Consider the following 13,855-nt stretch of genomic DNA (forward strand, 5'->3'; position numbering starts at 1 on the left):
CTCTCTGTTGGGCTGGGCCCAACAGGAACAAATTACAGGACTGGAGGTTTCAGCTCAGTGTAAGAAAGAGTTTTCTAACATTAGATTGGCCCACAACCTCAGTGAGATGGGCTGTTTCGTGTGCACAAGTGGCACTGGAAGGTGACCCGTAAGGGGGTCGTTTCAACAAGTGTGTCACAGATTGGCTAAGGTTCGTAAACATTGCTTTCATATACCTTAGGTGTCTGAAATTATGGAATGCTGTTACATAAGGTTGTGTCACCAAGAAATGAGTTTGATTAATGTCAAAGAATGTGAAGCTAGGTGGATTTTTCTTTAGTAGTTTCTCTGTGCCTTGGTGTGTATCTGACACATTCTTTTTATTACTAAAGAATTCAAAACATGAAGACAAGATGTTGAAAGAGAGGGAGGCAATCCCGTGTTATGCCCAAAGGCTACTTTGTCTCTTTGATGTTAAAATCAATTGCCTGAAGGAGAAGTGAGAACCTTTCAATCTTTCAATTACATTATTCAATCTCATAGCATTTTATATTCAAATCTAGAGAAGGAAATACTGGCAAAAGATATGACCTCTGTATATAAGAAAAGATCATGGTCATGGTCACAATTTATTTTTCTTAGAAAATTGTTCATAACTTCAACTCTGAGACATGCAATAACTTTATATCACCTTGCCACTGTGGTTCACAAAAATTAAATTTATCGCATAATTGATTTTAAATAAAGCATTTGACACTACTTAAAAATAACTGAGGAAAAAGTATAAATGTCATCCTTTTTAGTCTTTACCATCTATAAAATTTGTGAATAGTGAGATACTGCAGAATGGACTAAAATTTCAAGATCACTAAACAGCTCAATCATTTTTAAAATAGTAGTTTTTTTATGAACTGAGAGCTCATCAATTTAGAAAAAGAATACAACTGAAACTTTTGGATATTTATTAAGGCAAATCACATTTTACAATATAAACATATTAATACTTTATTTGTATAGAAACAGCAGCACTAATTACAGTGGAGTCTTGCTATTTGTTAAAATATTCATTAGAACTTACTTAGTTGATGTTAAATGAGATAGTTTTAGACACTCTAAAATGATAGAGGCATAAGATAAGATACAGTGAAGATAATTTAGACTATCATTTTTCAGATTTGAAAACCGAGGCCCAGAGAGGTAAATTACTCTTTATCCAAGAGTAAATGTGCAGTTGGTTTCTATGAAGTGAGCTCTAGAATCAGGTGTCTCAGTTCACCACCAAATGCTCCTAACAGCACAGCCCAGCGTAACTGAATGCCAAAGTGACTGAGTTAAGACATGCTCTATGAATGCCTGCCTTACACAGCGAGCTATCCTAAGACCCAAAGAAGGAATAGTATGCAAAGAAGACACTGCTTTTCTTAAAGAAATGTGTAGTCTCGTGAGGTAAGTAAACTGGAAAAACTGTTTAAATTACAATTCACAATATTAATTCAAAAAATAAAAATATCTGATTAGTTTGTGAGTTGATGTGTTTCCCCAAAATGTTATAGGAGCTCCAAGGAAACACAACTCACCATGAGATGAGAAAGTGAGAGAATGTTGCGGGGGCGGGAAGTGGAAGGTGAACTGGATCTTGAAAAACAGGGAGGGTTTAGAGGGCGAGAAAGGAGATGGCATTACAGAAAGACGGAACTGTGTGAATATTTGTAAAGAGCTTCCGAAACACAACATACAGGGTTATGACTGGTATTAGGTAAGTGATATTGTCATTGACCTTAAGAGTAATTTTCATCAAGAAGGGCAATTTAATGTTTATTATCTGCCTTTGCGAGTTGCGAAAAAAGATATAAATGGAAACCATTAATGCAATGCCTTATTTATTTACTTACTTATACCTCCTTATTCCACAAAGAAAATGAGGCAGCTTTAAAAAATACAGGACATAAACTGAATAAAGTAAATTCTAAGGAAAATGATAAACCCAGGAATGAAAGCAGCACATACAGAAAAGCAAACTATGTGATCCACATGGTTGTTAGTTGGAGGTAGGAGGAGCAAGAGGGACAGAAAGAGAGTTAACCTTTCTAGCATTTGCAAGATTTTTCATTAGATTAAAAATAAAACAAAAATCTTTTAATTCAGAAGCCTAGCCTTTCCTAATACTGAGACAAGAGAAGTGTCTCCCTTGAGTCCTCATAAAGAAGCCACTGAATGATGTAGGAAGTGCTGGCCTCGACCCCACCCCGACCCTATAGTTAAATAATGAGCAGTTTCACACAGCTGTTTTTCATGTTGACCCTCAGTGGAGGATAAGAGCATCATGCTGAGGCACAATTCAGTTGCAAAACAGTGCGGCCCACATTCCCATCCCTCCTTGTGGTATAAGAGTGGATTTAGAATATGTGTATGCATTAATTTATTTGTTCAAGACTCATTGATTACATACAATGTGACAAATGTGGGACTACAGCCATGAGTGAAACAGATATCCATTATCACGGAATTAAGTATTCTAGTGGTGGGAGAAGGATGACAGACAAATAAACATATGTTATATGGTGATAAATGCTAGGGGGAATAAAGCAAAGTGGTAGAGAACATGCTGGGCAGTGTGAGGTTGCTGTTTAGAAAGGGCAATCACAGACAACCCCTTTGATGTAATATTTGAGCTGAAACCAACAGGACATAAGGACGGAAACTCAGATATCTGGGAGAAAAGTGTGTATGCAAAGGGAACAGTTATTATAAAAGCCTGATAGAGAAGCATGCTTGAAGTGTCTAAGTAGCTACAAGACAACCAGCCAAGCAGAGGCAGGGTGAGGGTCTTCTTATGAAAATGAAGGAGCCAAGACGAGGTGAAAAAAACGAATAATGATAGAGTCAATGTTTCTTCAGAAAACTACTGTGCCTGCTTCAGGACAAGCCAAGGGCAGCTGAGGACTAAATGTATAGCATAGAACATGACCATCATCATTTTAGCTTAAATATTGTGCTAAAACTAGCATTAAAATCATCCACTATACACATGGGCTTTTGTCTAAAGCCCTCCTATACTATATGGAGACTATTACAGCAAGACAACTAGGCTTACCATTTCTGACATTTAAATATCCATAGAATGTCCTAATTTTGTTTCCTGGTGGAAGTTCCAAAGTTTTTCGACTGCAAATTGCAGTCCTATGTACTCGACATGCAGTATCAAATTATTCATTACATTCAAGCCATCTGAGTGTTGCAAGGCCGCTTTCAAAGGTATTGAGTTTGATTTTAAAGACAATATGACAATTGCATGATAGCAGAATCTACTCACTGTCTATTGAGGGCACTTTTGTGTGTCAACAAGACTATATAATCAATTTAAAGGAGATAATTTACATTTGTTTTCCCATAACAAGGGGCATGCATCCAGGACACTGAAAAGTGGTATCAAATCATTTAGAGACAAGTGAAAAGGAGGGAAGTCAAAATACCTCTCTATTTTATGCCATGAGAAATGTTATCTTTTAGGAGCTTGTCCTAAAAGCGTCTGTGACCTTCTAACAGGTATTAAGACATAGGCTCTATAAGATGACTGGTAATAAGTTCCATTTTGAGTTTAGATATCTTAGTAATTCCAGAGACAAATGTAATAAATAAACAGTAATAAAACCAGGAAATAGCATGTATTGTTCTTCACAGATTTTATCGCAAAGTGATACAGAATATGTCAACGGCCTATAATGGACCATCTTTGTCTAAAGACCACCTACACTACACAGAGAATATTGGAATGATAATACTAGGTTTGTAATTTCTGTCAAGAAAACTGACATAGAGATTAGTTGTCCAGTATGAACTTACAAATGAAACCATCAGTACTAAAAATCTGTATAATAATACTTTGCACATTCAACAGTTAAATTAAAAAAAAAAAATGACATTAAATGGAAAAAAAATCACCTGCTCAGCCAATAGTGAAGCTAAGCTTGAATATGCATCTGCAAACTCTGGACCATATTTAATGGAATCCTTCAGTAAAGCGATAGCCTCTTCTTTTTTCTCCTGGGACCTACAGATTATAAGAGGGGGTGGAAAAAGAACATCTTTGAATAAAACTTTGTTTAAATCCTCTGATTAGACTTTAAGATCTTATTTCTGTTAGCAAAGATTAACTGACTCACTCTGGATTATATTGCAAATGAATTGATCTACGCCGTTTCAGTGTTAGTTTCTGTCCCTGAATTCTCAGTGGAAAGAGATGTTAAGATGCAAATGATGCTGCAAGGTATCCACTAATTTTTCCAACTTCTATTTCCTGCTACGTACTTTTCGAGAGTTTTATTTAATAATTTACAAGTTCGTTAACCAGAAAGTTAGACCCTCAGAGCAGCAATGTGGGGGCATTACCTAGGTGGCCTGGGAGCCAGTTTACCATGATGTGGAAGATGATTTGAGCCCTTGTAGTCCCAGCTGCATGCTACGGGCTGGGCTCCTTACGGCCAGTGCCATTCATCAGGGACAAGCCAGCCAAACTACCCATGTTGGTCTTTTTTTTTTCATAAGACAGATATATTTTATACGTAATTTATGCAATCAGAAAATATTGTGACTACTGGCTGGCAAAGAATGATCAGTAATTTTATATTTTTATGGAGAACTGAGGCTGGCTCTGCGTTCTTTATTTTGGTCTTCTCTCAGCGATTACAATTCTGGTTCAAAAAGGACTTGAGGCCCAAAAGTTACATTATTTTGGGTGACAGTTTTCTTTCCTGCTCATGTCATAGGGAAACATTGGGTTATTATTCTGACACTGATATCTTTGAAGCTAAAAATGTACACTGGCAATAATCAACTTTAGTACTAGTACAATTCCACAAACACTAATCACTTGCTAAGTGCTAGACTTTGTAACAGGCAAAAGAAGTGGAACGAAGAATAGAACTCCTGGAACTATAAAAAGCACACAGCCGAAGGGTCCCTCATCTTTACCAGTTACCAATGTGGAATTGTGTGCTCACGTTTATACTATTTAGGATCAACAATTATTTATTCAGCAATGGCTATCTACCATACATTCTGGTAAAACTTTCACATAACATTATTAATTTAATTCTCACAAGAATCCCCTGCAGCAGGTATTTTTCTAGTGAGAAATTTTAGATTTAGAAAAGTCAAGTGACTCATCATATTCACATAATCAGTCTCGAGTCAAGATCCAATGTTCTTCCACACTTGTCTATTCTAACTACTTAGAAATCCACCTTTTATGACTTTGCTCAAAGTGTGATTCATGGACCAGTATTATCAACATCACCTAGGAGCTTATTAAAAATGCAGTCTCAGACCCCAAGCCAGACCCAATGAATCAGACCATGCATTTAAAAAAGATTGTCAGGTAGTCTGTACATGCACTGAGATTTCAGCATAACTGCTCCATGAATTATCCAAGGCAGCTGAGAGCACTCCTGCTACAAAACCCCTATGGCTTTAAGTCTCTGTAGAATAAAGATCTATGGAAAATATTAACTCCACCTGTTTGAGTTCCAGGTTCTAGAAGCAGCATATTATAAGGTGATTTTACTTAGGAGATAGTCTTTTATCACAAACCTTGGGGGAAAAAGTCATGTTTCCAGCAGAGACCTTGCATTTAACTATTCAATTTAGCAAATATTTATCATTGTCTATTATGTGTTAGCTATTTCTCAAGGGAGGTGGCTGTCTATGCTATCTTCTCATTATTGGGGGTCTAGCTAACTCCTACTGGACTCCTCTCAATACACAGTCCTGCCTTTGATATCAAGGTGTAACACCTGTGTCCTTAAGTATATCATCCTTGGGATGTGGCTTTAAAGTTGCTTGGTTATAAGAAAGCAGCAAGAAATGCTTCTTTCTTGTTGATTCATTCATTTAGTCAATAAATATTTAGAGAGTGTCTGTAAGACCCTATGGGAGTCCACTATGTTTACACACTCTTGGGTTTCTATTCTAAAATATACCTTGAAGTATTTCTTCTATAGGTACATGTTTTAAGTAAAAACTTATTTTTTAATTCTGGTAATTTGATTACTGATTTCATGGTTAGCAGAACTCTTCCTCCAAGGATTTTGTAAATTTTATTAATTTTAATTTGGAAATCCTCCTAAAATCCAAAGGAAGATACGGACTTAAGGAAATTAAGGCTGAAAATTAAATCCTTCAGGACATAATTTAGCTTAGATAGTCTTCAAAATCAGTGGAATCCACCCCCGCCAAAAAAAACAATTTGATAATAAAATTTAATGATTTTCATTTGTCATGGCTCACATTAGTTAGCATGGCAACTTAAGCCTTTTATTATTAATGAATCTCAATGAGATTCATTACCACTTAATACAGTCTATGAATCCAAATACTTGAGGTCATCCATTAACATTCGTGTGACACAATGGAAAAGTTAGCATTAAAGTTATTCATAGCGAACTCAGATTCTTTCTGAAAAACTATTTCTATTAATCTCTGGAGGGACCGACTGACATACTTTTGGAAAACCATTGTATCTTGTCATTTCATTTAGTATAAGAGTATTACAAGATGCAAACACTTGAGCAGACAGGACATTTCCTCTTGGCTCTGTGCTCTTGGATGACTGCTTTCCCATGGGAATCTTTGAGAGTCATTCATTAGATGCCAATAGGGTTCAGGAATGTGCCACCTTAACAGATATTTTAAAATGCTTTTTACAAAAGCCCAAGAAATTGATAAGCAGTAATTTTGTTGTTGTTGTTTCTGAAAGGTAGAGGAATAGTAGAAAAAATATATTTCTTCCGTAGTCCCTCTTTTGCTCACCCTTTGGTGGTAGTTTATGAAATTGCTGTGGCTTTGACACAATAACTTATAGCAGATAATTCATCTAAATGGAATCTTCCTTGGTTTGTAGTAACATGATTACCATGTGAGAACTGAATTTCATTTCAACTTGTTTCTGAATTCAGTAGCATCCCATTTTATATCTACATTACAGTCCAGCCCACATTTCTCTGATAATTATCCCCTGTTAAAAAACAAGAGCAATAGTCCTACGATTCTATTGGGTTATTGCATTCTATTGGGTTATCTCACTCAGCTTTGCTTGCTAATACCTTGGTTCATATCCTTAGTTAACAACCCATTTCTAGTTCCCTCTCTCTTCTTTTTCTACATACAGACCACTGAAAGATAGATTTTTTTTTCCCTAGAGCATTGCTTTCAGCACATTCCCTTATATAAAAATCTTCATTAATGCCCTACTGCCTACAGGTAGACTCAGTTTAAAACCCTCTATAATACAGTTCTGACCAAGGTTTAAACATACCCAGGTACTCACTAGTCCACCCAGACTGGGTGGCCTTTGACATCCATCCCACAGAACCTAAGAGATCACTTACTCTACTGTTTCTCTAACCTCATGGTACATTAAAACCACTTGGGGTGCTTTTAAAAAGACCTTAGTGTTCTGAAGTTGGGCAACTAATAGGAAGCTCTGCGCAGAATTATGACAGCCATCTAGATCCGAGAAGAAGTATGGATATACTTTAACCCCCTTGGTTGAAAGTAGTAGAAACTGAGATTTAGGGGATCTCAGTGATTTGCTCCAGTCCCAAGCAAAAAGAAAGGACACTCCCAGGCCTTGTGCCTCTCAGCCTGGCACCCCTGCCATGCCACTTCACAGACGGCTTTCTCCCATTCCCCTCAACTTCTGCTCTCCCGCGAAGCCTTCCCTGACTTGCCCAGCTCAGAGCATGATGCCTTCATCAGAGCTCGTAAACATACAACAAAATCAAAACCCACATACATGCTCTCTTTCTTATATTTTGGTTTTCTCTTTGTTCCTCAATAACAAAAAAGGTGGTAGGGGAATCATCTTTGTTCTGATGATTTTACATCCAAAGAGGCAGCTGTTCTTTTTTCTCCCGCTCAGCTTTCTAAGGAGTAAATGCACCCCAGCTTGCGTTTGTTTTTTTCTCCCAGACCCCGGCACAGCACGTGGAGGGCTCCCCAACCTCTGCCTCATGGGGGAGGGTGCAAACCTCTCTATCAGTGCCAAGCGGGCAAGTTTTTCAAATTTCACGTTTCCCGAATAAAGTGGTCGTTTGCTGAACATTTACTTCCTGCTAAGAACAGAGTGATTCCTTTCCATTATTTATTTTAATTCTCATTAAACAGCATGAATTAGGCATAATTATCTCCATTTTAAAGATTTAGAAAACAAACACCAGCAACCACCACCCCAACAACAATTAAAAAACAAAACAAAACAAAAACAAAAACCCTGAGATTTGAAGAGCTTAAGTGATTTGCCCAGAGCACACAGCTACTGTAACACCAGAGTTCTAATTTAGAATTTCGAATATAGTTTGGTCCACTGACAGGCTATGCTCTGCCCTTCTGCACCCATTCTGTGACCAGTACTCAATATTATGCACTCTGTGACTAGTACTAGGTTTTAAGCTCCTTCATAGAGAGGATCCATGTCTTATTCATCTTCCTTTCATCCCAGCGATCTGTACATAGTGGAAATTCAATTATTTTAGTACAGTGATCTGCACATAGTAGAAATTCAATAATTGCTAAATTAATTTTTTAAAAACCCATGGTTTTATTATTTTCTTTATTCTTAGATCTTTGTAAATCTGAAATGAACTTTCCAATATTCTAATAAAATTTGACAGAAGAGGATAAAATAATTATCCATTTTACATCTGTTTCTACATCTTTTGATATTATAGAAGTGACCCTAAAGAAGGCAGAGGCATCTAAGCCTTAGAATTATACGAAAATTACTAGTTTGCATTTAGTGAGCCTTTCTTACATACCAGGCACTACTAAGCAGCTTCTCTACCTTAACCATGCATAGTAGTCAAATGTACAGACTCAAAACCCAGAAGGATTGGGTTCAGACTGTACTTCTATCCTTTATTAGCTGTGTTTCCACAGGCAAATTATCTGACCTCCCTGTTTATCAGGCTCATAGTAAGTACTATGTATGTTCTGGCTTTGTTTAGCTCATTTAATGTTTCTAAAATCACGCATTCAAATCTATCTCCCCCTTCTTTTTAAAATTAATTTTTAAAATAAAGGAGAATGTAGTGTTTTTGAAATTCCCTCAAAAGTAATATACCTCCACATTTTAAACTATTCACAAAAAACTTAAGTAGGGCAACAGAGTGATTTTTCCTGAGCCTGATATCACAATAGATTTTTAAAAATATAATAATAATAATTAAATACACAACAAATAAATAGTGTTGTACTAAATATAAAATAACACTAGTAACAAACAGAGGCAACATTACCCCCTGGAAGTCTCACTGTAAGGCAAACACCAATCTGAAGAGACCTAAATGGCAGACCAACAGTTCAGAATCCACTCAGCTGATGGAGCCACACAAAGGAGCAGGTCTGCATTTTGTAGGGGTGATTGCTGAAGGAGAACATTTAGGCAAGAAAGGATCAGGGACAATTTTGAGCCTCTTTTCCAGCCAAGCCAGGAAAGCTTCTTAGAAGAAAAAGGTTTAGGCAGTTATTTCCATATAAAAAGGTATGACAAGAGAAGCAGACAATTTCAAATAGATACTATGAAATTTCTTAATAATAGGAATTACCTATGTATTCTGATAGTACAGCTCACTCCTGGGCAAGCATTAGATAGTATTAAAATTTCCAAATGCATTCATTTTGGCTCTATAATAAGCTATTTAGGGAAATCAGAAGCCCATCATCAATATAAACCCCATCTATGAGGTGCTACTCTGTTAGCCACTGAGATTGAATTGACAGGTCAATTAAAAAGAGAGACATACGAAAATAGCATTTGCCTCTAAATTGACCAAACATGTGATTTAGGAAACCAAATCTACAGGTTGTCTGAATTACATAGAAAAAGCATGAATTAAGTAGCCAAATTAACAAACTGATAAAATCAACCTTAGTACATACCCCATCCAATTAACCATGGACACTTTCAGTTTGGAGTTACAGGAAGGAATACAAAATCCCTTTGGAAACTGAGGATACTGAGGATTGTCAGAGCTTCTGTCATGGGGTTTAACTGAAACTGATGGAACTATTAGGGATCCCCTGATAGGTGAAAGACACAGGTAAGAGTAAAACTGCCCCAGGGTTAGGTAACATTTTTTTGTCTCCCAGCATCCTGGATTTCCTTATCTGCCAAACAAGTCACCAGCTGATGACTGTTAATCCTCCATGACCTAAAATATTTTGTCTTCACGTTTGCCTTAAATCAACAGTCTCAAACTTAGTGCTTAAGAATCATTAAGTATTCCGTAAAATGCAGGATCCCAGGTCTCATAAGATTCAGTAGTAGTAGTTAAATGCACAGACTCCAAGCCCAGAAGGCAAGTCTGGGGTAGGGCCCAGGAATCATTATTCTTAACAAGCCCCTCAGGCGGTTCTGTTAGGGTGGTCCTCAGCCTGTGCTTTAGAAAACTCAGCACTGATTTCCAGCAGGGATTTGCCCGATCAATTAACTGATGCTAAATGTAACAGTACAAGGAAGCCTATAAAAAAGAGAAAGACTTCCTGGGACTATTTGAGCCAAAGAGAAATGTCACAGTGCCAGCTGATCTGCCCGGATGATTGATACCTTTGGATTTCAGGTGATATGGAGAGGCTGGATTGGGGGTGCATGGAAGGTGACGCTGCAAGTAGAAGAGGCAGTTTTCTCTCTCATAGAAGCTCTGTTGTGAATGTCTACTATTGTGCATCCAAGTCTTAGCTCCTGTGTTATCCACATAAGCATCATAACATAAATTAAAATCTCCTAATAGTCTACGAGCAAAATTCCAGTCTCTTAAGCTTCCCCCAGGAACTTCCAAAAGGCTAAAATTCCTAAGAAGGGGTTCCTGGAACCAATAACATCTTCATCATTCATTTCATAAGAGAAACATCAAGTAGAAATTAGATCTTGTTCATAATGTGCAAATCTTGCCATTAAACATTTGTAGTTTCACAGGGAATTTCTCCTTTGGTTATACAGCAGTGAGACTGTTTTTCTTGTGTGTTAAGTAAAAACATTTGCATCTTCTCACTTTCCTGGCTCTATCTCAATGGCAGATATTTAGAAAAAGGGAATAAAGCTTCGCCACATTTTTTTAGTAATTAAGGAACTGTTAAGTGTCAATTTAGAAAACTTTTTGGACTCCTGTCTAAAATCTCATGACACATTCATTTAAACTGAAAGCAGATGCTTTCTTTGAAAAAGTATTGACATTTTGGGAGGATTTAGGAAATGCCAGTAACAGAAATAAATGGATTTGGCAATCCACTTGGCAGCAGTAAAATTTCCTATTAACCACAGTGTGAACTTGGAGTGCCGGGCAGCTCTCTTCATTTCTATTTCTTTGTTGGGGTGTTCTGTCGTTGTTGGGTCCAAAAATGACGTCTCTCACAAAGGAAAGAGTATGATTTTTTTTACGCAGTGTTGGTGGTGGGCGGGGGGGATGGCTGATAGACTTTACCAACTCTTCTGAAAAACCGAATCGTGAAAGACAAGATTATAAATGTCTGACCGAGATGATCTTTATAGGGCACGCATTTTTTCTATGGCTCTACTATCTTTTTTATACAGTAAAGGAAAAAAATCGGATCATCCTCTATATAGCCTCTTTTACATTCAAGTTTACCGAGCACATCTCTGGGCAATGCAATGGAAATGTAGCATCTGGTTTACTGGCGTTCACTCTAGTTTTTCTGCTTGACTTTTTATGAAAGCCACATAGGAAAATTATCTGGAGGACTCATTCATATTATGTGGTGGTAAAGAATGAATTTTTTCTTCAACTCCAAAACCATGATCATTATAGTTAGCACTGAGAGAGTTGATCACCTGCCCCTCCCCCATAGTGGGTTTGCAGTATCAGATTCAGGTCGCTGTGGCAACAATGGGAGGCAGGTTGCCGGTTGCCACACTCTGTGTGGTGTAAGTAGTGCTCAAGCTTTGGTGGTCTGTAACACCTCTCAACCCAGCTGAAAACAGGAATGGAATGAGGGAAAGTTTTGATGCTATCTAGTCACAGAGCAGCAGATTTGAAGACACAGCTCACACAAAGACCTCAGCAGGGACTGGCACACAGGAGTTCCTGAGGCAATGTCTATCCTGAGTCTGCTCCCTCTTTGCTCCTTTGAATGGCTGTTGATGCTCACAATTGCCTGGCTCTTGCATGTATGGAGCCAGTCCTGTGCCACAAGTGTATGAGGGTGGGCCGGAGGTGGGAAGTGGTCCCAAGTCAGCATCACTTCAAAGTGCACACAATGTTTATTCTAAGCCCTTCTGTAATTTGACGGAAAGCATAGAAACAGTGTTCCCAGGCTGGGACCTGGAGGAGAAGGCAGCTGAGAATAGCCTGATATAGCCAGGATTCATTTACCCAGTAGATAAAAGGCTGCTCCGATGATGCAGCTGAATACAAGTCCCTGGTTTTAGGCTCAGGCTGACTGAGGTCTAAATCCTGGCTCTGCCCTCACGAGGTGTATGACTTGGGTTAAATGCTCTACCTCTACAAGCCTCAGTAGCTGAATCTGTGAAATGTGCATATTCATCTCTACCTCTCCAGGTTCCTGTAAGGGTAGAATAAACACACATAGGCAGTGTACTTAGCAGAGTGTCTGGAACTTGGGACGATGCAGTAAATGTTAGCTGCACTGGCTCCTTCCCCACTCTCTAGCCAGATTCCCACCTGGAATTTCTATCAGAAGCCTCATCGACTGATTTCTCAGCAAAACCAGGATGCCTTTGAAGAGAAAAGGGACTTTCAAGTTCCTTTCTGGTCTTCTCCTTACACTTCTGTTAAATGATGAGAAACTTAGAGTCAGTTAAAACCACATATCTTATAGCTCAAGAGCTTTACGGGATCACCTGGTCTTATTCCTCATTTCAAACAGGAGCAAATAAAGTGTCAAGAAGGTCGAATATTGCCTGAAGCTGTTCAATTGCAGGGGTAGAAAATGTATTATGTACTTCTGACTCATTATTAATTTTATACTAAGAAGTTGAGCTTCAAATTAGAAGCGAGAAATTATGTCCCTGGGCTAGTAATAATTAATAATTGCTGAAACTTATTTCATCTTTATTCGGGGCTAGGTCCTATGGTAAGTACTTACATGCATTCTTGTGTTTAGTACTCATGAAGGACATAGTTACTAATATTATTTTCACTTTATAAGTGAGCAATTGGAAGCACTGCAAGATAAAATCATTTTCCCAAGGTCACACACTATACATGGCAGATCTGAGACTCAAACTCACTAAACTCTATCGCTCCTGGTGCTATGGAGAGAGAGCACAGGGAGACAGTGCAACAGCATGACAGAACCAAAAGTGTAAGCTCTAGACATCCCGCTTCACAGCTTACTGTCCGTGACCCTCCCTTGCCTGTTTCCCTATCTGTAATAGGGAAGTGATTGTGCCTGCCCTCTATAAACCCAGAATGGGCAGGTTCATGAGACATGAGGAAGCACTTTGTAATTTGTCATTCACTTGTCAGTTACTATTATTCTTTTCACTTGGAGGGGAGGAGGCAGAAAGGTTAAGAACAGAGAGACCTCTGCAATGCTGCCCAGCAGACGGGTGACACTGCATGAAAGCACCACACTGGGCCTGATGGTAAAAGGGGAACACAGGAGGGATGCTGGCAGAACTAGCAAGGAGTCACTGAGAAGGCAGAGAGGCTTACAGGCAAGTTTTACTTCCTCGATGGTGCTTCCAGAGACAGACCCTGCCTCAGGCCAAGGCAGTGTGGGCCAGAGGAAACATAGAGAACATGCGTCGCCCCTTCCTGTCCTTCAAATTTCTCTTCTTGGCCTGCATAGAGCATTTTTAGATTTGAAAGCCTTTTCATGAACAACTTATATTCCAAAT

At 38.3% G+C, this 13,855-nt stretch overlaps 1 protein-coding gene across 1 annotated transcript in view; it reads right to left on the reverse strand.

Annotated features, from left to right (window-relative positions):
* TMTC1 (transmembrane and tetratricopeptide repeat containing 1) overlaps positions 1 to 13,855 on the reverse strand; it is a 244,594-nt gene that overhangs the window by 26,321 nt on the left and 204,418 nt on the right. The window contains exon 13 of the mRNA XM_011363119.2: positions 3,922 to 4,030. Within this exon, the coding sequence (XP_011361421.2) occupies positions 3,922 to 4,030 (109 nt within the window). The remainder of the gene's footprint in view (positions 1 to 3,921; positions 4,031 to 13,855) is intronic.

This window comes from Pteropus vampyrus, unplaced genomic scaffold (assembly GCF_000151845.1).
Source record: "Pteropus vampyrus isolate Shadow unplaced genomic scaffold, Pvam_2.0 Scaffold82, whole genome shotgun sequence".
NCBI classification, from domain to species: domain Eukaryota; kingdom Metazoa; phylum Chordata; class Mammalia; order Chiroptera; family Pteropodidae; genus Pteropus; species Pteropus vampyrus.